The sequence below is a fragment of the Melospiza melodia genome, chromosome 14 (assembly GCF_035770615.1).
Source record: "Melospiza melodia melodia isolate bMelMel2 chromosome 14, bMelMel2.pri, whole genome shotgun sequence".
Classification (NCBI taxonomy): Eukaryota; Metazoa; Chordata; class Aves; order Passeriformes; family Passerellidae; genus Melospiza; species Melospiza melodia.
Window position 1 is genome coordinate 14,462,480 of NC_086207.1, and position 23,575 is coordinate 14,486,054.

Here is a 23,575-nt window from a genome sequence, read left to right on the forward strand (position 1 = left end):
TCTGCTTTGTTTTCTTGTCTTTTCTTAACCAAGAAGTCAGGAAAAAGGAGGGAGAAAAATTCTGTACAGTGGTAAGGCCAAGCCATGGGTTTGGCAGGTCTGATGAACTCGTTTTTCAACTCTTATTCAGTCCTGGTTTAATACCTCATTAGAATAATACATCATTAGTTACCTGACAGAAAAGTCTCTGGTTACATTTTTACAGTCCATAACATTCCAACTGAGGATATCAAATGGCTAGAAACGGGTTTGGTTTTGTTTTTCCAGAAGTTTATTTCAAAAGTGTGCCAATGGGATACACAGCTAGCACTGCAATTCTGGTACCCCAGACCCACAGACCCCTGACAGCCCTTCTGTCTGTCCCCCACCCACCCCCCACACTAATAGAAAGACCTGGGACATATCAAGAACCCGATTATAAGTGGAGACACGGAGCTGAGCTTGCCCTGTGGCTGCAAGCAGGGAAATAAGGCATCTCTAGCTCACCCACAGCTCAACATATGGTGCTACCATGGTAACTAGAAAATAACATTTACTTCAAGGATGAGGGTGGCAGGACGTGCTAGGGGCTGCTGTGCTTTCCTGCGTGGGCACCCATCCTCTGGGGATCCTGGGATGGGTAGTGGATGGGGCCTGGGGCTCTCATGAAGGGAGGTGGGGGCCCCATGGCGTGGAACATGTGTGGTCCAAAACCTGCAGAAACAAAAGTTGGCAGCTTCAGGCAAAGCAAAAGAAAACCTGATGTGGGTGTACTGCTGCTTCAAAGTGCTGATACCACAGCTGGCTGACAGCTGTAACCCACAAATGTGCACATCTCCCATCTCCCCAAACTCCTGCCCCTCTTTTCAGTACAACTAGGGCCAATCCCTACCCAACACACATCCTTACAAATAAAAGCTGGTGGGGGGACTGGGCAGGTGTCTCTAATACCCATCTAAATGTTTCCTACTCAACCACAGAGCAGAGCAAATACATCCGTGAGAGTCCAAAATTCCATTAAAAAGAAAAAAAGTATCTCTGGATAGATATATAGAAAGCCAAGGACATGCCAGCATTCAACCATCTGCAAAATTACCCTTTGAAGTCTGGGTTAATGTGCCATTTACACAGCCAGCAAAAGCACTGAGTACGTCTCAGTACCAGTAACCAACGTGCCTGGGAATTTGCAAGCAAATACCAACCACAACAGGCAGCTCAGTTCAATTAAACTGTGCTGACAGCTCAGTTTAGCTCATCCGTTTACACTGTGTGATCAGGGATGAGGAAAATCAGCTCAGGGCATGCATCAGTAGTGCAGCAGGGCCTGGCAGGGAGGAAGAGATGTCTAACACTGAATTTCACAGCCCTCTGGAGGGGGAGGCACAGGTACCTGGAGGCGGCGGTGGAGCGATGCCAGGAGGGGGTGGCAGGGCAATGTTCACCACAGCTGAAGGGCCACTTGGAGGTAGATTGAAGTAATTTGCAGAAGCCTCCTCTTCTGCAGCTGGAGGAGGGGGGAGGGCTGCAGAAAAAGTACATATAGTTATGGAAAATCTCTCAGGCAAGACAAGCAGAGGTGTCTGCCTTCAGACATGGAGCACAACCCACGCTTTCACAAGGGCAAACTGTTGTTACTATTTCATGTATGAACTGGAGTGAGAAGCTGAACTGCCCTGAAACTCCAGTCACCACATTCCTTCATCTGAAACCAGCTTTGCTTTGTCCATCACACAACACTCACTGGACATTAAAAGCGTGGGTTTCAAGTATCTGTGAGCTAAGGAAGTTGAATTCAGCTTTAACTTTTCACTCATCACATAAAGAACTCTCTTTTCATCAAGGATCTGCTCCTAGACAAAGCTCATCTCCCATCCAGCTGGATGTGCTGCAAACCTCCTGTAACTGCTCTGGGCTCACCACAGCCTCTACCATGCTGAACTGTCACTGCTCCTGGAAGTTTAACAGCAGTCTCACAGGTGGAAGTGGGTCAGCCTTAAGTGTTTCAGGGATGAATGCAACTCCTTTACCTCCAGGAAGTCCTGGAACTGGCTCCAGCTTTATCCCCGATTCTGTAGTGCCTTCCTTGTCCTTTTCTTTTCCTCTTGCTGCCTGGGACCTGAAAAACAGACAAAAGTTTGAGAGCAAGGATGAGAAAAGCAGGATAAGGAGATATTTACATCACAGTGGCTTCACACTATCTATTCCAGATCTATTTCTTCAGGCCAAAGACGAAAAACTCACAGAACATCAGACAGATGGTACCAAGTTTGCAAACAGTGTTTACAGGAGATGGACTAGGAAAAAAACTACCAAAGCTCATCCATAATCCTCAGCCAAGAAATCCCTTATGCTGTTTGTGTCATCTCCAAGCCAGATCCCATTGTAAAAATAAAACCAAAACGCAAGAGTACCCCAAATATTTACCAAACAAGTATCAACTTCTGCATAATAATCCTGCTGGTCAAGACTGTAAACTGAGAGAAGAACTTGCAAATCCTCAAGGCTTCCTGCCCCCACACTCACCTTCCCCATTTGACATTGAGCCTGCGGCCGTTGACGATGAGTTTGTTGAAGGATTTCTCAGCAGCCACCTCTGCAGCCTGCCTGGTGGCAAACTGGATGAAAGCACATTGCTGCCTCTGCACCACCGTGATCGTCCGGATCTCCCCAAACTGGTAGAAGTGATTTCTGTATGGGACAAAAAAAATGTATTATGATTCTCCATTCCTCCCAGTCACGGGGTATAGAGCAGGTGAGATAGGCATGCACAGAAATTTCTCTTCTCCATTTCCAGCATGAACTAATCATTAGAAATCAATAATCAAGCAGTTAATGATAATTAGCCGTCCATGCAATTATGGAGCAATTAAAGCTCTGCAGCAGCTTCTCTCAGTAGCTAGCTAGAGGATACAGGACCTCCTTGTAAAAAGGGTTACACAGTATCCCCAACAGCACAAAGGGATGGCTCATCTTTAAAGAGATACATTTTAATCAAAGCATTTGAAATGTGCCTGCGGGTTCTCCAACAAGCTGGCACTCCTCTGCACTTGCCCACCAACCAGCTCCCCATTAAAAAACCCTGAAATCCAGATTTATTTTTGTTCCTCACTTGAAGAGCCATTATCGAAGTGTCAAACAAAAAGGCAAGGGCAATACCAATTCACCAACACACCTGAGATCTGATTCAGTGATGGTATCTCCAAGCCCTCCAACATACAGGGTAGTAATAGTCTTGTCCTCAGGAGGATCTAGACGAGGCATGGTTGATGCTCGTTTCAGAAGTTTGTCAGCCACAGGATCATTAATTCCATAGTAACGATCCTTGATGTTCTGGTCAGCCAGAGGATCATCTGGATCTGTAGGTTTCTCATGTCTAAGGTTCAGCAAACAAAGCACTTTATAACATCAGGGATGACTGAATGGATTAAAATTACTGTAGCTGCCAGTTTCCCTTCTGAAAGCCTCGGGTCAATTATATCCTTAACCCTGTCCACATAAACACGCCAAAATGGAACAAAGCCCTGAAGACTTCAGCTGCAGCCAGGACTGCGTCAAGTTCTGAATGAATGGTGCTTCTGACAGCTCAGCACTCAGCACTACAAAACACAAGAGCTGGGTTTGAAACAGCCTCTTGTTCAAATACAAAGATCTCTGCTTGAGGGGACTGACGCCACAAAGGGGGAAAATTGACTACACAAGAGAAGAGCTGCAGTCACTGCTTTGGCAAAGGACACAGCCAACTTCTCACAAACCAACTTCCATCACAGAGATTCATTTGCTGGCACTGGATGCAAGTGTTGTCCTGACCCAAATCACTGTAGTGTCTCCTGCCCACTGCAGCATCTCCAAGGGAAGCTGCATCTGCCTGTGGTGCAGAGATGGACTGTCCAAGCTGTGTCTGTACCTGTAGGGACACTCCTCTCCTCTCTTGCACTCTCCTTTCACCCAGAAGGAACAGATGTGAGGACGGTTGCGTTTGTAGTATGGAGTGGTTCGGGCCAGCTTCAGCAGCATGTCACTGGTAGAAGTAGCTTTTCCTAGTGCACCAACTGGTCTGGTGCCATCAGAATTGGCTATCTAAAAGCAGGCAGAACACAAATAATTATGTGTATATCAGCACTGAACACTAATGCACAGAATCAGAGCAAGCAAGTGGATTTAAGAGAAGCTAGGTCACTGCTGCCCTTTCCTCCCCACACACAGGCACACAAAAAGCATGATCATGGCTGGCTACACTCACCTCTCGCTCCATGTTCTGGGTGTAGTATTCTTTGTTGACATCAGATTTAGGCATTTCATCCTTAAGGGAGAGTCCTGCATCCCGGACTTGGATAGGCAAACCTAAAATGAAACAAAAAAACCCCAACCAATCCATATGAAGAACAAGCTGAAAGAGCAGAAAGAGTAATTTCTGTGACCTGCAGTGACCAGAGGTAAATCATCTGCTTCTCAGGGAAACCACTCTGCCCTTGAACCTCTGAAGAGACAAGGCCTGTTCTTCTCAAAGACTGTGCAGTGCCAATTACATGCACACACTTAAAGTGACTCCACCAGCTCCCATTTCAGAGGGCAGCTCCCTGTCCTGGATGAGGTTTTTGGGTACACACCATACTCCAGGTCGAGCAGGCAGGTCTGACAGACATTCTTCAGCTTGCTGCAGGTCTGGCACACTTCTGTCTTCTTGAAGCGCATCCGCACGCCGGGGCACCAGCGGAACACCGTGAAGGGCCTGGCACAAATCTGGGACACAAAGGGGGCACTTGGTTCACCCTGCACACAGCTACTGTCTGCTCCTGGCATGGAAACACACTCCAAACCCATCCAGCTTCTCCAAACCATAAACACAACTTCTTTGTCCTAAAGCTAAAATTCAGAGCTCAGGAAAAACTCATTTCTAATTGGGGTTTTACTTTGACAGGAATAAGTGTTAGGGAAGCTGGTTTTTCTTTTTTTTGGTTGCTGTTTTTCTTTTTATTTATTGCATTTATTTATTTCTTTATTTAAACGCAGATCTACTCAAAGATAAATAAATTCTCTTTGATTCCAGGTGATGTCAGTGTGGAGCTTCTAGAGATGAATTACAATGATGGGTACATCAGGCACCAGCACAGCAGCAACCTGCAGGAGGTCATGAGAGCTTTGGTGCAGAAGAGTGATGTTCCCTCTTATCTCATGGAATGATGCATTTGCTTCCTCTGCAGGTACAGCCTGAGCTCATAATACAATCTCAGTATGTGCAGACTCCAAATTATACCTTTACCTCAGATGAAAATTGATAAAAGGGCAAAAATTTAATTTCCCTCAGTCCAGGCAACACTGAGTATTTTTTGTTCTTGGAAATAACTGTGGCTTATTTCTTGGACAGCCAACACAAATCACCAAATAGCCATTAATAACATACACAGTAAAACCCAAACTCCAGATATTTTGCACTTCTCAGTAAAAACAACCAACTCACCCAAGAAAACATGGATCATTTAAAATCCTGCAATAACTTCACATATAGTACAAAAGTATTTGCAAAACCTCATTTTGATAAACATGAAAACTTGTTTAGACAAACTCAGGATTTGCTCAATAATTTTACTATTTTAGAACCAACTGACTTTGTCTAACAAGCACAGTAGACCGACCTAAAAATTTAAGTAGTTTCATAAATATTTTAAGTTAACCCAGATAAGCACTCTTCTGAAGCTGACAGGTTTTTAATCATTAAAATGGATTATTCCTAGATCTGCACCAATTTTGACAATCTTTCTTCAAAACACACAAACATACCTTGCATTCTTTTCCATATTTTTCTTTGGTCTGAAATATAGAAAAATAAAAATGAAACATATCATTGATATGATAACACAGTAGGTTTTTTTATATTTATGCTGCATTTACATACACTCATCCCTATGTATTTGGTTTACACCTTGGGAAGTCAACAGGACAAAAAATAATAAATTCTAAACACTCTCAATACACTTTTGGTTTAGAAACTTTCAAGTAACAGAGTACTTCAAGTCCCACCTCCTGTACTGATGAAAGGTGAGAATGAAAAGGAGCATCAGCTCTTTTTAAGGAAAGGTGATGTTACATTAAATAACCCATGGAAACAAACAGGTTTAGAAATATCCCCCATAGTAGCATTAGGGTTCTGTTTCATAAGAACAAACCAATCTCTCTGAGAAAATTTGTGGAACATGAATATGAAGGAGATAATGTCAATGTAGGTCATGGGCAACCAGGCCAGGCAGAGAAAAGCAAGAGAACATGGACTGACTCACCCTGCACAGAGCAAACCCAGGAAAACAAACAGGAATTTAAACTACCTTCATAAATCACTTTTAACTTAATTTTAGAGGTGGGTATTTGGCACATTTCAGAAATTGCACTTATTAGAATTTGAGCAGCTCACAACTGTCCATGTTGGAGCTTGCCAACACTAAAATTTCATTTTCTACCATTTCCTGCACTCCAGACACTGGACTGGATCATCTTCTCTCCTTTGTGATTGATTTGTTCTTAAATCACACCTCTAACTGTGATATTACACACCAGCAACAGCTGGAACCAGATCCTGTTGTGCAGAAGCAGCTGTTCAGCAGTGTGTGCTCATTTCAGCACCTCCTCCTGTACCCAGCCCTATGTCAGTCCCCAAACCCAGTTTTAGGGCCAGCACAGAGAGAGGGAAGGGCTGCAGGGCCCAACAAGCACCTACCATCCGAATGTAGGGATTTTCTCCAAGACACGTCTGGCACAGGATAGGGAAGTCCTGAACGGAGCAAGAAGAAAATCAGGAATTTTTAACAAGCTCTGCCACCACAACAGCATTCAAGTCACACTATGAAAAATTATCTAGCTTAACTCATCAGACAGATTAAAAGATGCAAATGGATTCAGAGACACTGGGAGAGCTGCAAGCCATGACCCAGGCCCAGCTTCTTGCAGAATGATAATCTGCTGGCTATTATACTTGGAGTAAAACTTAGAATAACCAAGTAAAAATCGTATTTTTGAGATGTGAACCTGTCAGCGCCCGGACTGCAGCAGGCGACATCGCCCCCGTTATCCCTCAGCAGCGATTGCCTGCGCTGGGCCCGCTCTGGGGAGGCTTCAGCAGGAAGGGACGCGGCCAGGGGCACCCGAGGGGCCCAGCTCAGTCCCGCAGCCGCTGCAGCCCCTCAGGGCGGCGCGGGGGAAGGAGCGGCGGGCAGCTCGCTCCCTTTGGGCCGCGGGGAGAGCCGGGGAACCGCGGCACAGCCTCAGCCGCAGCTGGCGGGTCCCCAGGGCGGGTGAAGGGTCCCCGTGTCAGCTGGCGGGTCCCCATGGCAGCTGGCGGGTCCCCAGGGACGGCAGCGGGTCCCCCTGGCAGGTCCCAGCCCCGGGGCCGCCTCCCCGCACTCCGCCCGCCTCGCGGCCTTGCCGCCCCCCGCGCTCCCGCGGCGGAGCCGAGCCCGCCGGCCCAGGCCCGCCCCTCCCGGCTGCCTCGGCCCCTCGCGGCCGCCCCGCTCACCGCATCCTCCCAGTTCTGCCGGTTGTACGTGTTGGAGCCCAGCGATGTGGACATGGCGGCCCCGCTCCGCTGCCGGCAGGCGGCGGCCGGAAGTGACGCCACTTCCACCAGCGCCGTGACGGAAAAGGCGGGCTGCGGCAGCGGTGACGTCACAGCGGCAGGGGGCGCTCCAGGCACGGCTGAACGGGCGAGACCACGAGAAATGATGGGGGGGGGAGCACGGGGACGAGACCATTGGGAACGGACGGGGGAGCCCCGCCTTTTGTTTTGTTTAAACAACGATTGTTTTGGAATAAGAGGCAGCGCACAGAATCCGAGAGCCACGTGTGGTTTATTGAAGGTCACTACACGACGTCAAGCACAAGGCAACAGGCGCCTGTCGGGGAGCAGGGACAGGGGCAGGGACACGGCAATTCCTTTCCTATGGCCTACAGCACCTGTGGGGAGGGGAGAGCAGCTCGCCGAGCTCAGAGCGCCACAGCCCAGTGCACCCTTTGTCTGTAGTGAGAAGAGCCCAGGTCACGTTGCCTGCAGCAAACCCCAGGCACAGCTCCAGGCCTGGGTCCTGGGAGGTCTTTCTGTGGTGGTGTCCAAGTGCAGCAGCTGCTTTGGCTACTGAACAGAGAAGTTGTGGCCAGAGGTGAAGTGCTTTGTTATCCGGACAGGGAAAGCCACAGCAGGCACTAGCATTACACATTAACTACTAACTACAAATCTCAAACTCATGCTGTACATCTGTGTGTCACCTACACAGAGCTGTAAACGTGATGCCTCGCTGCTTTGAGACCCGCTGCAGGGCCAGGCTGTGAGTTGTGAGCCCCCAGCACACCACAGCAGGCTCCTTGAGCTAAGGGAGATGTTTGGGGGGGCTGCAGTACCCCCGAAGAGAGCAGGCAGCCTCATCCTGCCCCTCCATGCAGAGGATTGGCAGAGCCATGGCACAAGCATCATGACAGGGCCATGGCTGGCTGGTGTTCAAGCCTTTCCCAGCACAGCAGCGTGTCAAAGCCCCTCAGAAATGTTTAACAAAGGTCAAGGTCTGAAGTGGGAATGCTCTGCAGGAAGAGCCATCTCACCTGCCTGCACCAGCCATGCACCTCTCAGTAATTCAGTCTCCTGGATACACAGCTCTTAATCACCCATTTTAGCTTGGACTGCAGCCAAATTATACCCTGGGTAAATGACCTTCTGGTACAGTGTGTGTCCTTAACACATAATGAGTTTCCACCTTTACACCTCCCTCCCACCCACCCTAACTGGAAAAACAAAGATTACACACCCAAATCACCACTGTAGCTTTATAATTACCAGAACTAATCTTAACTCTACAGGTTTCATACCCTCATAGCTACAACCCCTAGCAACACAACATTTACTGAGCTGAGGTCTGCCAGGGAGCCTCTCTGGAGCATCCCTGCCTCTCCAGAGCTTTCTGAGAGCTGCAGCAGCACCTGAATTCCCAGCCTGGAGCACATCCTGCTGCCACACCCAGCTGAGATGCAGCAGGCTTGGTTGCCAGTCAGATCCATGAACACTACAGTACACTATGTTTAAAGTTTAAAGGCAAACTGATCAACTCCTTTGTGAAAAAACATCTGCCACCTTGGCTAAGCAAGCTACATATGCCAGAGGGGTAGGGCTCTACAGCCCAGCCCACACAGTTGAGGTATCCTATGAGGGAGCAGAAAACCAAACTAAAAGATCATGCTGCTGGCAGTAACTTGCCAGGATGCAGAAGGCAGGGACACTCCTTAAAATGTTTGTTTGGGAAGGGCATTGCTCTGTGTGAAAGAGAAGTTGTTCATTATTGGGTATGTAACATCAGGTTTGTGGGCTGAGAAAAAAACAGTATGGGTTCTTTTCTGCTGATAAATCCAAATTCAGCCCTAATCATCTGTTGATAAAGCCCAATTCAGTGCAAACCTGGAGGGAGATCTTTTTCTGTGCTCTAAGACGTGCTGCAAGTTACTCTAGCCTGGGGCAGTGAGGGGAAGTGGAGTGGTGGTTGGTTAGTGGGCACTACACAAGGGGAGAGAGAACAAACCAGCCCAAACCACGGCAGCTCAGCCCCCTCCTGGCAGCTGGCCGGGCCCGTGGCACACCCACACATCACAGGGGAGCTCTGCAGAACCTTTCAGAGGCGCTCTCTCAGGGTGCCAGTCCATCCAGCCGTCGGGAGCAGCGCTGGGAGCCGCTAGGGGAGCACGGGGCCGAGGCTGAGCTCCACGTGGTGGGTGAGCCAGATCACCTCAGAGGGGTGGTCACCATCCTCGTTGGGCCTGATGGGAGCAGTGAGGTTTTTGAACTCGTGCTTCATCTTGAAACTCACGGTCACCTCGCCCTCTTCTTTCTGTGGGGTGACCTTGATGAAAACTCCCACCTTATTGGCTTTTCTAAAGGCAATAATGCTGCAGGGCAGAACACACAGGAACACTGGGTCAGCCAAGTTCTCAAAGCATTGTTCCAAGTGGAACAATGCTCTCACAGGAACTCAAGCCACACTGGAGACAGACAGGAGGAGAGGGAGTTACTCAAAGAGCAGAGTTTTTAAGGGAGAGGATCCCCACAGGACACTCACTCAGGATCATCCTGGAAGTCTTGAGGCTCTGCCAGCTCATCATATTCTGCTGCAGCATCTTTGCCAGCCAGAATAAGCTCCTTAGGAGGAACTGCCACCTGAAACAGAGCAGGGAGAGAAAAAAGCTTTTTAGCACTGCAAGCAGGAGGGCTCTCCTCTTCTGAGGTCTGCTTCACTGCATTTTAACAGAAAACTGACTCATCCTCAGCTTTTCTCTGCTCCAGGACCACCTGATTACCACCCTGCCAGTGAAATTTCTCCCTTGGGTTTTCATTATCAAGGAACAGCCAAAATTTCAAAATACTTAATGAGCTGCTGTTTATATTGGTGACAGTAATTTATGCTCCAAGGAGGGAAATGCAGCACAGCTAGAAGGGGTTGAAGTACATATGAAAAGTGTGTCCTGTGGAAGGACAAATGGGAGTGGTAAACCCATGGGCTTACCCAGCAGGAGAGTACAATCAATACCTTGGCAGTGCTGTTGATGTTATCAGGGTCTCCCTCCTCACACTCCAGCAATGTGACATGAGTGACGTTCTCCACAGGGTTAGTCAGAGTCAGAAGGACTTGGCTCTCCTGGGGAGATTCAGGAATCACAGTTCAAGAAGCAATTGTGCTAAAATTCATTGTTACTGTAAGCACCTCCATCTTCTCTGACTCATCAACACATTCAAAAATTGCATCACATCCTCTCAATGGATGGACAGTGACTGCCCCCTGTCCATAAAAAAGGCATCAATACCATGCAAAACTCTTAATATAAGAAATATGTATCTTGGGAGTCTAGTTGGGATATCAATTCCACACCCTTTATTCTTCAGACATTGACAAGTGGTGATGTCACACTTCACAGCAATCTACTGCTGCAGTGACAAGTACACGTAGAATTACTCTGGCCACTCCCTTAAACCCTGCACCCTCTAAATGGAGTGAGTGGAGCCCTCAGGGAACAATCATCACATCATGTCATCGATCAAGAAGATCCCCCATTCACAGCTCCTGGCTGTGTCTCAGCCTCAGACATTTCTGGAAAAGCTACTGACCTTCATGTAGCGCAGGTTGGGAATAGACATGATTCTCACTTCAGGGATGTAGTTACTACAAAACAACAGAGCAAATGACTGTGAGGAACTGTGCTGCTGTCTGTAAAGCTATCAGAGCTTTCCTAAAAAGAAAAATGAAGTGTCCTTTTGCTGTATAACCCTAACCCTACAAAACCCTGCTACAGTCTGGGGCTGGCACAGCAGGCAGTGTTTTTGTCAAACTGCTGAAATCTTTAGTAGATCAGCAAGCAAACCTATTACAGATAAGCTAAATATATTTAAAAAGGTGATTACACCATCCTAAGGGATGACACAATCCCACAAGAGGTCAAAGGAAATTAAAATAGAAGGCAATAACTAAGCATGAACAGGGAGTTGTTGTCCCCAATTCCCATTTCTTACTTACACAGCAACCAGCTGGATCTTGAATTTGATAGAGGTTGGATTGAATTCTGGTTTGCTCAGGTTATGCTCACATTTCTAGAGAGAAAGGTATTTAAGTCAGTACCAAAGGCCGTGTGCAGTTACACACTGAAGAATCAGAGCCACAAGTGCTGTGTCACCAGCCATGACATTACAGCCTCCAGCACAGCACACAAAAACTACCTGGGGTGCATGTAGCCATCAATGTGCTCAGCTATTGACACTCCAAAATGTCATATCCAGCACTACCAGCACAACCTCAGAAACACAAGACTTGGAACCAATGTTGAAAACACCTGGACACTGACTGCAGCACAAATAACTGCCTTATGCTCCAGAATCCAAAATAAATGAAGCAGCTAGAAGTCCTGATCTCCTTATAGGCTACTCTTCAAATACAGGATCAGTCTGACATTACTTATTTCTGAGAAACTACCCTGCATTTGTTCAGCATCCTGCATATTAAATACTTACAATAATATTGCTCTAGTACTTTAGGAACTAGACAAATAAACATCCTTGTATGACTGAGAAAACAAATAGTGTAATAAGGGCCATGCAGAGAGCCAACAGCAGAACTTGAATTTAACCCCTGCCTGTCTTCATAGATCTCTGCTTTGCTTCTCTGAAATACCATCTTCCTGCCTTCACTCTAGTGACATCTTAAGTATTCTGCACTGCCTCTCCCTAATAATTTGTTTGTTGACTTTTGTCCTTAGTAACAGCAATTTTTTTTATCTCAACTGCACTGGCAGTATTCTTTGACTCCCTGGCAAGGCAGGGCATTAGCTTTGTATCTTTATGCACCTTTGACAGTGCTGTCCCCCTTTCACAACTGTCATCACACCAGAGACACCACAGCCTCCCTCACCCCCTCAGTGTTGCAACCACTAACTTGGCTGAGAACTTTCAACAATCAGAAGCATTTGAGCCATTTCTTTTAAAAGAGAAACATAGAGACCATTTCCCAGCACCTGAGTGCTGAGAGCCTGGAAAGGGCATGTAGGAGTGTGCTCTTTGTTGACAGAGTGACAAAACTATCCTTTGTCTCCTTAAAAAGAAAAGAAGCTCAGAAGTTTCTCTCTTTGATTAGGTGAAAAAGCCACCTCATAGGCCTAGGAGACTTCACCTCAAACTTAAAGCTAATTAGACAGAAGCCAAAATGTCCTGCCTGGGCAATAGACGTAAACAAAAAAACTAATCACTTTTGTAAGGTGTTTTACCAAGAGCAAAGACCTTCTGTACCTAGCTCAGTTTCTCTCTGTTTGTTATTTCACCTTTTATTAAACCTTTTTGTTTCCAACACTGCAACAGAAGCCATCCTGCTGATTTTTATGCCTCCAAGTGTGGCTGAGCTACCTTGGGTGTGTTCTAGGCCTCTGGGAGCTCATGAGACCTGGCTGGAGGAGGCTCCTGGAGCAGGGCAGTGCTGAGGACTGAATTGCCTACCCGGCAGCGCAGCGAGCGTTTGATCAGCAGGTGCTTGTGACGGGGGTAGAGCTGGGAGGCGCAGATGGGCTGGAAGTCAGGCTGCAGCAGGCGCTGCCGCAGAGTCGTCACTGGCAGCACAACAGAAAAAGACAAAGAAATGACTCAGGAACTGAAACTGGATTCTACATAAGCACCTCGTACTGCGTGGAGATCTGCCACCATCTCTAAGACACTTAATTTCACCTGCACCTCGTAATTCAGAAGGCACTGGCAGCTATCACATTTCTAGAAATAAATAGAAAGGCAAAAGCTGAATAAAGGGCTGCCCTGACTGGGCACAGTAACACGAGAGCAACATCAGTGCTAGCCCAGGAGAAACAAGGTACTCGCATCTTTTTTTACAGCTGAACTGGGATGGAAACAAGAGTTTCCTAACCATTTGGAACACAGTTCTTTCCCTCACTAGAGAAATAAGTTTCACATCTTTGTTACACTCACGGCTGGGTGCTGCATGAGTACAATACACAGCTTCTTAGCAAGGAGTTTGCATAACTCAGACTCAAACGTAGAATTAGAGAAAACAGTTCCCAAAGCAAGAAACTCCCAGCAGTCAAAACCTCCCATGGGTTTCTCTCAAAATGCAGGCTCCTCACTGCACCAGTGCCTAAGAGACAAGTGAGCCATCTGGCAGCCTTTTCCTCACTGTGAGGAACCAGGGAAGTTGTCTTCTTCAGCAGCATCAAACTCACAGTGCCAACAGCCTCTTGAGAAAAGGAGACCAAAAAGATCTACCCCTTTCCATAAACCTCTCATGAATTTATTGATACTGGCAGACTTTGTAGGCCTGCAGAACTACCAACATCATCCGTTCCACTTGGAGCTACCTCAGCTGGAAGCCCACATCACTCCTGTACCTGCTGCTTTATCCTGTTCACATCAAGTCTTACTGATCAATTTACAGTATTTATGGATTAAATTTATGAGTCAGCTAAAGAACTGGCAAGTGTACACAGGCTGTTCCAAGCTGATGTCAAAGCAATGCGCAATTGTTACTCAACAGCCCACTTCTGGTGCCAGATCCCCAGCAGCTGCTATTTCCTTATTTCCTGCTATTATTTGAAAAAGGACGTCAGCTTTTTTCTCCATCCAAAAGTTGATGCCTCACACACAGAGAAATTAAGGCCAGCAAGAAAATTAAATAACCCTTCAGGCCTTCTGGCTCTGAGCTTTCCATGTATAACATGAAGCTGAGGCTGCATTCAAAGTTACCATTTAAAAAGTCAAGTATTTCCCAGTATTTCAATCCCAGCATAAAAATGACCAGGAACTTGGGTCATGACAAAATGTCACAGGCTTGTAGGCAATGCCCATGTTACAAAATATAAGCCAAAAAGTAACAGAATACTAAGGTTTTACCTTCTGTCAGATTGATTGGTCTTGTGTAGTAATCTTCAGGAAGAGGCTCCACTTCTTCCACTGCATCAGCTGGCTCAATCTTGATCTCCTTGTGGTCATCTCCTTCTTTCAGGCTGAAGCAAAATAAGGGGCAATTCAGTCATGAAATAGGGCATGTGTGCTCTGACAGCAACTGCATTATAGCCCAAAAGACAGTGAGAGCTGAGATTGCACAACAATAATTGCAACAAGGGTGCGAGCAGTCCCTTGTTCCTCTTGGGAGAAAGCAGAATATCTGGAGCTGCTGCACAGAGATGCCTGAGGATCTGACACCTCTCGAGTACTCAAAAGGAGAAATCTCCTCTCACTGCTATCTGCTAATTGTCTATCATCTTCCTAGAGCTGCTTTACTCCTCTCTTGCCTACCACTCCAAAGCTCCCCCCAAAGGTAACCCCAACCCTGAGACTCACGAGAGTCCAGCGAGGGCACTGATGGGAGCTCCGGGCCTCTGGCGCTGCAGCCTCGTCCCAAGGCTGTATTTGTCCTACAAGGAAAAAAGGAACTGTCACCCTCAGGTCTGCCCCTGATGGGACACAAAAACCTGCTGCAAACTCATCCTTTGAGCTGCATGACAAGCATGGGGGTATAAGCAAAGGAAAGCAAAAAGGAAAAGGTATTCAACGCTTCCTAAGATACATTTTTCTGCTTAAACTGTTAGCAAGGAGAAAATAATTCCCACTGCACTGCAGATGGGGAAAGAAAGATGTGTGTGGCTACTGCTAATAAAGCTTTTTGCTACTTCCACAAATCACCAGCCTGCACTACTGACACATCTTCCCTGGATATTCTCTTCAGAGCAACTCCATGTCAACTAGTGTAGAATGAGAGTTCAGCTGCCAAAAAAAGTGGGTTGATGTGGTTATGCATCAATCTGAAAGGCTCTGTAGCACTACTTGAAGCAGCTGAAAGCTGTTAAAAGCTCCTGCAAGCCTTGTTACCTACAAGTGTCTCTCACCAGCAATAGCTGAGCTACTCCTCAACTTTCTACAGCTGAGCTGTAACCAGGGTGCTTGGGGGCAGCCATCTTCCTTCTGGGCAGGGCTAAAAGTCTGAATTCTCACCAAATGAGAAATGTGAGCATCGGCTACTCTGGTGATTTTTCAAGGATGAGATGATTAATGTTAGTACCACCTGCCTTGGCCAAGCAGACAGCTGTGTTTCAGCCTAGTTTGGTGAAGGACTGCTTTTCAAGTGTACATTACTTACTCAAACACACCGTCCTGTTTCTAAACACAAAATACTTTTTGTAACAAATGTTACCCTCAAAAGAGTTAGGCTTCACATGTGTTTGTTCTAGGCACACCTAAGCCAGAGGCCCTGAGGCATGATGTAGGATCTGTTACACCCCTTCAGTTGGTACAATGAGAGCTTCAACACCAGCAGAAACTGTGAAAGGACTTACCACTACATGTATAGTGTGTTGCTGTGGAGAGCCCCCAAAATAGCAGCAGGTAGCAACGGAGACAAAAAATGCAGCCATAAGACACAAGCAAGGGCACAGAGCAAGCACAGTTCATTGAAGTAGCAAGCATATGCAGTCACCCAGCTAAACAAAGTGAGCATTTACCTGCCAGGTACAATAAACAAGTCATTCAAGCCACAACCATGTCTTAAGGTTAACTTCAGTAGAGATTTCAAGCAGAGAAGTGTCAGACAATGCTGATCTATCTGGCACTAAGCTGTGGGATGAACTGTCCTGAGAAAGAGCTGCCACAGGCAATGTGGCTGCAGCTGGACTGCACTTCACTGCTGGAGAACATATTCCTAGGCATGGCAAGTATAAACCTTCTGGCACTGCTGGGGAGGACTATCAGAGAGAGTAGCAATGCATGTAAAAGTATTCATCCCTAAACAAAGCCTTGTTTCCTTCATATTGTCCTCAATTAGCCAAAGCTGGGCAGCCCTATCATGCTACCAACTATCTGATTTTCCAGGCTGAGGCTGTTGAGGATCCCTTTTGCTGCTCTGGGAGGATGGCACAGCAGCTCACCGAGAAGGCCAGTGGGACGTAGTTGCGGCGTCGCACCAGCTTCTTCCTGTCCCGCTCGATCTTCTCCTTCTGAGCCAGCTGCTGGTAGTACTCAACCAGCTTGTTAATCTGGAGGGAGGAACAGGGAGCACTGTCACCTCAGCTGCAGCATTTCCTTGTGAACTAGCTGGGGTTCCTGCTGCTTGTTTCACTCTGTTCCTAGTACCAGCTGTATTGTGCAGGATCTACTTCAAGAAGTCTGCGTACCTTAACGTGTCTTAAGCCACACTGTGGGTGACAAAATGACCCTTCCTTGGAATGATATGTGTTGGAGGGCAGTGTCCAAATCTCACTCTGCAATTCAGCACCTGAGACTTCATTCATGAATTTGCCATCACTGCATAGAGTAATGTCATGTGGCCAACTCTGAGCAATTTGGACTGGCAGAGCAAACAGCATCGTTAGCATCTTTTCCCCCCTCCCCAAGGCTGGTCACATTTAGACTGGAGCCCTAATGGGTAAAAGGGAAGGGTGTTAAAGGTGCAGTTGTGTTTTCCAGATTCTGGACACACTTTTGATTGGAAAACAGCTTTTTTTTTTCCACATACATACACAGCACATTCACCTTAACAGCACCATTAGATAGGTTGGTTTCAACTGAGCTTCTTCTCAAAAGCAGATTTTATACTGCGATATCCTCAGGGAGCCTCTAAGAGGCCTTCCCTCCATTCAAGGTGCAGATTAGGAACTGGAACTGGTATCTGAAGGATTATATAGATGCAGAAAAAGTGATTGAGAGGGCCTGACACTCTAACAGTTCTTTCTGGCTGATGCATTTCAGCCCAAGCACAGCTTTCCCATTCACTCACCCTCTGTGTGTGAGGATTCTCCGGCTCCTGCCAGCCCCCACTCGCTGCACAAGACAAGAGAAAAAGCAAAGTCCACAGGAGGTTTCCAGATGCCACACAGAAATCACACCCAACATTCAACTATCTTGGTGTTATTTATAAAATATGGCATTCCCTATTTTTGCTACACCTACCACTGCAATTGTTTAAGTTCATGTCTGTACAAATCACAAATACACATCTCAAAGAGTTGCACAGGCAGGTTTGGAATGAAGGAGCTCTGACAGCTTTTATATTGTGTTTTTAAACAAATGTTGCTTGAGAGATATTCAGGACAGAACCCAGGAGTCACTTCAGCAGCAGGTACTTGTGTTATTATGTGTGTCTCTTATAACTGGTTTCTGCTGTCTCTGCACCCTCAGCTCCATTTTCAGTCACATCAACACTGGAAGTCAGAGGATCTGCTTGGTCTACTCAACCCCACCTGACAGATATTTTCTGTACATCTCATGTACCAAAAAATAGATGAAAGCTTTGTTCTAGTGCTCTTGTGAAGAGAAAAGCCAAGTTCAAACACTGACTAGCAACTCTGGAATAAGTCTAAGTGAACAAAAGTGATGGAAAATAAATTAGGTGTTTATGCTGTCAGACTGAGCAGCTTCAAAGCCTGTGAAAGCACACAAACAAGATCTCAGCAGTGGGGACAGTGCACTGACTGAAACAGTTTGACAGTTTTCTCACTAGTCAGGTAACACAGGCATGAAAGTGGGTCACACATTCCACTAACTCAGCTCTTCAGAGGACTCCTCAGCAACAAAGAAGAGTTTTGCTGTGAATTTCCAACTACAACTCCAATCCTCACCAGATTTCAAGTCTATAGCACAGTCTGGAGCTAACTGGATTATCTGTTACCTTCAAAACACAGACTGGGCTCTTGCTGCAACTCAGTTTCATGTTTTGTTCCAGACTGCAAGGCAAGATGTATTCTATTACCATCTGTATGGCAGTTGTCTTTTGTCAAGTGGGCAGTTTTCCTTATCTCTCTCTAAGTGACCACAATCAGTGATTCCCTCCCCTCTGGAAGGGACATCTGCTGATAACAGCTATTGAATGTCACTGCATGACTGATAAGAACTACAGTATCCCATTGTGAGATGCTCTCCCCAGAGGGAGGAGCCAAGCATTGCTAGCCAGATATAATCTGGAGATTTTGGAATACCAGCAAGGCTTCTCCACTGGATTTCCCACAGGAACAGCAGCTGTCTCTTCTTCCACTGATCTTCAGAAGGAAGAGACTGCACCTTTCTCCAGGATCCCTGCTCCAACAGAACCAGCCCTGACACTGCAGGAGGGCTGCAGCCACAATTCCAGTTGGACTGCTACCAACACCCTGACCAACAGGGTGCCAGGCTGAGTTCTGACTCTGTCAGCGTTGTTTTAGTTTACTCCATTGATAATTTTATCCTTTTATTTTCTTCCCTATTAAAGACCTGTTATTTCCTCCTCCCATATTTTTTTGCCAGAGAGCCCCTTAATTTAAAATTTATAGCAATTCAGAGGGCTGGGGAGGGTTTACATTCTCCATTTCAGGGGAGGCTCCTGCCTTCCTAAACAAATACCAAGACAGTCTTTGAACTGTCCTTTACCAACACACTTGTCTGCCATGCGAGAAACTTGCAAACTTTGCCGGATTCCTTCAAAACTAAAGCTGCCAGCAACTAGGACCCTTCAAACCTCAGAGCCCCAAACACCACCTTTGATCTGATCCCCAGACTCTGGGGAAATGACTCCTTTTTCCCATGGAAAATGGCCTGGGTTTGCAGCCGCTCGCCCTGGCCGCCAGAGCGGTGCCAAGCTGGAAACTGGCAAACCTTGCTGGAACTGGATTATCTGTTACCTTCAAAACACAAACTGGGCTCATGCTGTCACTCAGCTTTGTGTCTCTGAACTGTCCCTTACCAACAGACTTGTCTGCCATGCCCACATCCCGGGAAGTCCAGCGGCAGAAGCCACAGGCCAGGTAATAGGCTTTCTTCATGGTGGTCTTGGCCGGGTCGTCGGGCAGAGGCGCAGGGATGCTCGTGGCCCGTGTGGAGAGGGTGTGCATGCAGCACGGGCAGTCAAAGCAGTTGGCACACCTGCAAACAACAAGGCAGGGCTCTGAGAAGGGTGCCAGGCTGAGAGAAATGCTCCCAACAACCACATCAGCACTAAAACAACAGATTGTTAATTCCTAGGCAACAGCACTAGGGACAACGGGCTGGGACAGGAACTTGGTGGATTCAGAGTCAGCATAAGAGCAGCAGCAGTGAGAAACACAAAGTGACACTAAAAATCCTCTGTATTAAGATCCCGGGTCATAAAAATACCCCCAAAAGTCATGAACAGCCCTGTTCATCATGGAAAGACACTTTCCCTGAGACATCATGGAAAGACACCTATTCCCAAAACAGACTCAAACACAAAAAACAGCCATGAAATTTTTGAAGTATTTCAGACAGACATGGGAAGGGATTGTTTTAAATAGGGAGCTTTGATGAAAAAAAAAAAAAACTCCAAAGCAACTTTACCTGTTCTTTTTCAGCTTGGCTTCAGCTGAAGGCATGTTTTCCAGGCAGCTGGGGCAGTAGTGAGAGTCAACCTGAAGAAGACACAGCCATATCACACGTTATCGGGCACACCTTTGCCCAAAAAGCCACAAACTGCCACAGGATCCAACAAGGATCTGTGCCTTGCAACAGCAGGGTGAAGCCAGTGAAGGCTTGAGACGTTTTTTGGTATCCAAAACCTTAGCCCATCTCAGCCAGATTTTGATCTTTAATAACAAAAATTATAAGGTTTCTTAAGTCAGAATGGATTAAACTACTCTGCCTGGTAAATAGGAAAAGATCAGGTGGGTGTTGACTTTTAGCAATAACCAGAATCTCATTTTCCAGCTCAAATAAAAGTTTTAACATTTTGTTTTTTATTTGGACCTAAATTTATTGTGTCCTCACAGTTACACTGGTCAGATATATGAATATTTCAGAAGATGGTTTGTATCTCTCGGCTGTCACAGTGAATTTTTTTCATTAAAACAACAGCAGCAAGACTGGGCCCCCTTCTTGAAGAGGAATTCAAAGTGATTATTAAGCATGGCCACGCACAATGACTGCACTGCTCACACCACAGTGAATTCATGACAGATACAGCCAGGTCACGAATCCTCTCTTCAGAGGCCTTAATTTCATTAAAGCTGCCTTTTCTGACATCTGGGCTGCACAGTCATTCCTTCAACGCTTCCCAAATCTATCACCATTTCTTAATTCAACCATGCTTCCAACAAAATGAGTCTCGGCGATTTTAATATGACAATTTACGAAGTCAAACCCTCCCTTCACAGAAAAAATCGTAACTGCAAACAAAACCCGGCATGGGGCGCGGGTCTGGGGGTCCCTGTGCCCCTCCTCGGCCGGGCCCTATGGGCATGGGTGTGGTGGGGAGGGGTCTAGACCTAAAGGTTGGGTTCCCACGAGGGTGAGGGGTCCCCGCTGAAGGTGAAGGGTCCCCGCGGCCCCGCTCGGGCCCCACCGAGGTTTGGGGGGGCCCCGGCCAGTGCCATTTAGGGGGGCTCGTCCCCCATGAGGGGAACCGCCCCTGTGCGCTCGCCCCAGCCAATCACAGCCCGAGCGCCGCCGACGGACAGGCGAGCACAGCCAATCAACGAACAGCCCCGCCCCATCCGTCACTCGCGGCCAATCCGCGCACTCCGTGCAGCGCTGCGCTCACCCGCCAGCCGCGCCAACAACCAATAGAAAAGCAGAAAGTCAGTGAGCGGCAGGAGAGCGACCCAATCGCTGCGCGCAGAGAGAGCACCGTCCCGCCCGGTCCCGCCCGGTCCCGCCCGGTGCGCGGGTGCGGCGCGGCCGGTCCGCCGTTACCTCGTGCGAGACGCACTCGAGCGAGCGGAGCTCGCTGCAGTAGCGGCAGAAGTACAGCTGCGGCAGCGGCGCCCGCAGCTCCTTCTCGCCGCGCACCAGGTACAGCACCCGCTCCGATTGCAGCAGGGACGCCATCTTGGGAGGGGGCGGGCTCCGCCGCGCCGCCGCCTGACGTCACCACGCCGGTCTTCCCACGTGACACTGCGTGCTAGCAGGGGGTGTGGCCTGCGAGGGGGCGTGACCTCCCCTTAGTGCCACCAAGTGCCACCCGGGACCACGGAATGCTACCGAGTGCCATCTAACGCCACCCGTGGCCACGGTAGCGACACCTTCCTTGGTCCCGGAGCCCCTCCAGCCCGGCCTTGGACCCTGCCGCAGCTGGTCCGTGCCAGTGCTCCCCACCCTCACAGAGCAGGATTTCTCCCCAGTATCCCATCTGTCCCTGCCTCTGGCAGTGGGAAGCAGGTCCATCTTATCCCGTCACTCCGAGCCCTTGTCCCCAGTCCCTCTCCAGCTCTCTTAGAGCTCCTTTAGGCCCTGGAAGGGGCTCTGAGGTTTCCTGGAGCCGTGCCTTCTCCAGTTTTCCCAGCCTGGCTCCCGAGCAGGGGGGCTCAGCCCTCAGAACATCTCCACGGCCGCCTCTGGAGTCCCCCCAGCAGCTCCGTGTCCTTGTCACACTGGGGCCCAGAGCTGGACACAGCCCAGGTGGCTCTCACCAGAGCAGAGCAGACAGGGTGATCTTTTCACACCCCAAAGGTGGTTTCTCTTCAGTCTCACCTCCACCAAGACAGGATCCTGACAAGAATGAACATTCCCGTGCAGTGGGATCAGCAGGAAAGCACGAGGTCTGCGGATGCTCTCTGCCTGCAGAGAGAATAAACAACACATCAGCAGGCTTTAAGAGATCTGAAGCTCGGTGTCTACACTACAACTGCTTCGTTCTCTGCCGAGGGCAGAGCTGGCATCAGCAAACCCCTCCCAGTGTGCTGCTGGAGAGCCCAAACAAGGCAGAGCCAGCCTGGCCTGTGGCCTGAATGGATCCCTTACCCCGGGATCCATCCCCACACAGTGCCTGCGCTCAGTCCCTGCCCTCTGCCCCGCAGGAAAGCCCTGTCCATGAGGATGTGCTGCTGCTCAGATAAAAGTCCCATGGTTTTATCCCCCTGCAGCAGCTGGAGGGGCAGGGAGGAGGCTGCCCGTGCCCTGCTCCCACAGAGCTGCATGTCCAGGAGTGCCTGGAACACAGGGGGGTCTTGGGAGTGTGAAAAGTGCATATCATAAGGCTCTACGCAGATATTTACTATGTGTATTTTGTTGTATTGATTAGTAGTGCTGTATTAACATTTTAATAGTATGATAAATGTAGTTTTCTAGTTAAAAGATAACTTTTGTAGTTAAAATAGGAACTGTGTAAGTGGGATATTTTTTTTAAGAAAGGAATGAGGTACTTGCACCAGATAGCAGGCACAGGACTGCTAAATCTTTCAGAGAAAAAGAATTTATTATTCTCTTATCAGAAGAAACTGACTTCTTCCTGCCTCTCTCAGGATCGAAGACACCTTTAGGATTTGGAGGAAGAAGATGAGGATGACCAGACTGAATCCTTTGTTTGAATGCAATTTATGCATCATGTATGGGATATATAAATATGCAACAGGCTATTGCTTTTAAGGGTTAATCCTTGGTTAACGGGTGTCCTTTTTCCGGCCTGTGCTGCCCAGAAAAATGTACCTGGACGTCTGTAACTCTTTATTTCTGTTGTCTCATATTATCCTAATTCAAATTGTCCAAATTATTATTACTCTAATTGTATTACTATTTTTATAACCATTTTATTACTATTAAACTTTTAAAATTTTAAAAACAAGTGATTAGTGTTTTTCACAGGAACATGTGGTAGAGCTTTCCACCACCAGGAACCCAAGAGGTTTCCCTGGGAAAAGGCAGGAGTGAAAGGTGCAGTGTGGGGCTCCCACCATGACTGTCACTGAGCTTGTGTCCCAGAAGGAAAGTCAGAGCATCCCATCTTGCTTTTGCCATTCAGCACCACCAGTGGAGTGGAATATTCCACTGGGCAGCACAAACAGCTTTCCCAGGCGGCGGCTGAGCTCTGTCCCCCCTCTCTCTGGCCGTGTGTCTGTAAATCACCGTGCCCGAGCCCCCGGGGACTGGGGGCACCGCGCTGTGGCTATGGAGGCTCTGGGTGCTCCTGCCCCGGGCCTCGGGACAAGCGGGTGCCTGTGAGCCCTGCTGAGGCAGGAGGGGACAGGGCAGGGAGGACCCTTTGTTAAGGACTGTGAAGTGAAATGTCCCCACAGTCCCTCCCTGAGACCTTCGCGCTCAGCTCCAGAGGCACTCCCCCAGTGGAACCCCAGTGGGTGGGATGAGGCGGAGTGCGTTCTTATTTATCCTGGTGTAGAAAAA

The 23,575-nt window shown here is 47.9% G+C and overlaps 2 protein-coding genes across 4 annotated transcripts; both read right to left on the reverse strand.

The window, feature by feature from the left end:
• Window positions 1–248: 248 nt before the first annotated feature.
• On the reverse strand, window positions 249–7,570 carry RBM22 (RNA binding motif protein 22). The gene is made up of 11 exons (XM_063168850.1): window positions 7,484–7,570; window positions 6,689–6,742; window positions 5,758–5,787; window positions 4,587–4,719; window positions 4,220–4,320; window positions 3,884–4,056; window positions 3,152–3,352; window positions 2,503–2,667; window positions 2,007–2,095; window positions 1,370–1,501; window positions 249–693 (listed from the first exon to the last, which is right to left on the reverse strand). Exons 1-11 carry the CDS (start codon window positions 7,535–7,537, stop codon window positions 563–565), a joined length of 1,263 nt encoding a protein of 420 aa, XP_063024920.1. The 5' UTR covers window positions 7,538–7,570; the 3' UTR covers window positions 249–562.
• Window positions 7,571–7,795: 225 nt separating this feature from the next.
• DCTN4 (dynactin subunit 4) lies at window positions 7,796–22,069 on the reverse strand. 3 transcript variants are annotated; one of them, XM_063168856.1, is made up of 14 exons: window positions 21,929–22,069; window positions 19,802–19,872; window positions 19,191–19,369; window positions 17,253–17,296; window positions 16,405–16,512; window positions 15,817–15,837; window positions 14,825–14,898; window positions 14,375–14,487; window positions 12,977–13,086; window positions 11,511–11,584; window positions 11,105–11,159; window positions 10,530–10,637; window positions 10,062–10,159; window positions 7,796–9,891 (listed from the first exon to the last, which is right to left on the reverse strand). In XM_063168856.1, the coding sequence occupies exons 1-14, from the start codon at window positions 22,037–22,039 to the stop codon at window positions 9,678–9,680; spliced, it is 1,380 nt and encodes a 459-aa protein (XP_063024926.1). In that variant the 5' UTR covers window positions 22,040–22,069; the 3' UTR covers window positions 7,796–9,677. The 3 variants fall into 3 exon arrangements, with proteins under 3 accessions (XP_063024926.1, XP_063024924.1, XP_063024925.1); XM_063168854.1 differs by lacking the exon at window positions 21,929–22,069 and adding an exon at window positions 21,152–21,323; XM_063168855.1 differs by lacking the exons at window positions 15,817–15,837; window positions 21,929–22,069 and adding an exon at window positions 21,152–21,322.
• Window positions 22,070–23,575: the final 1,506 nt, after the last annotated feature.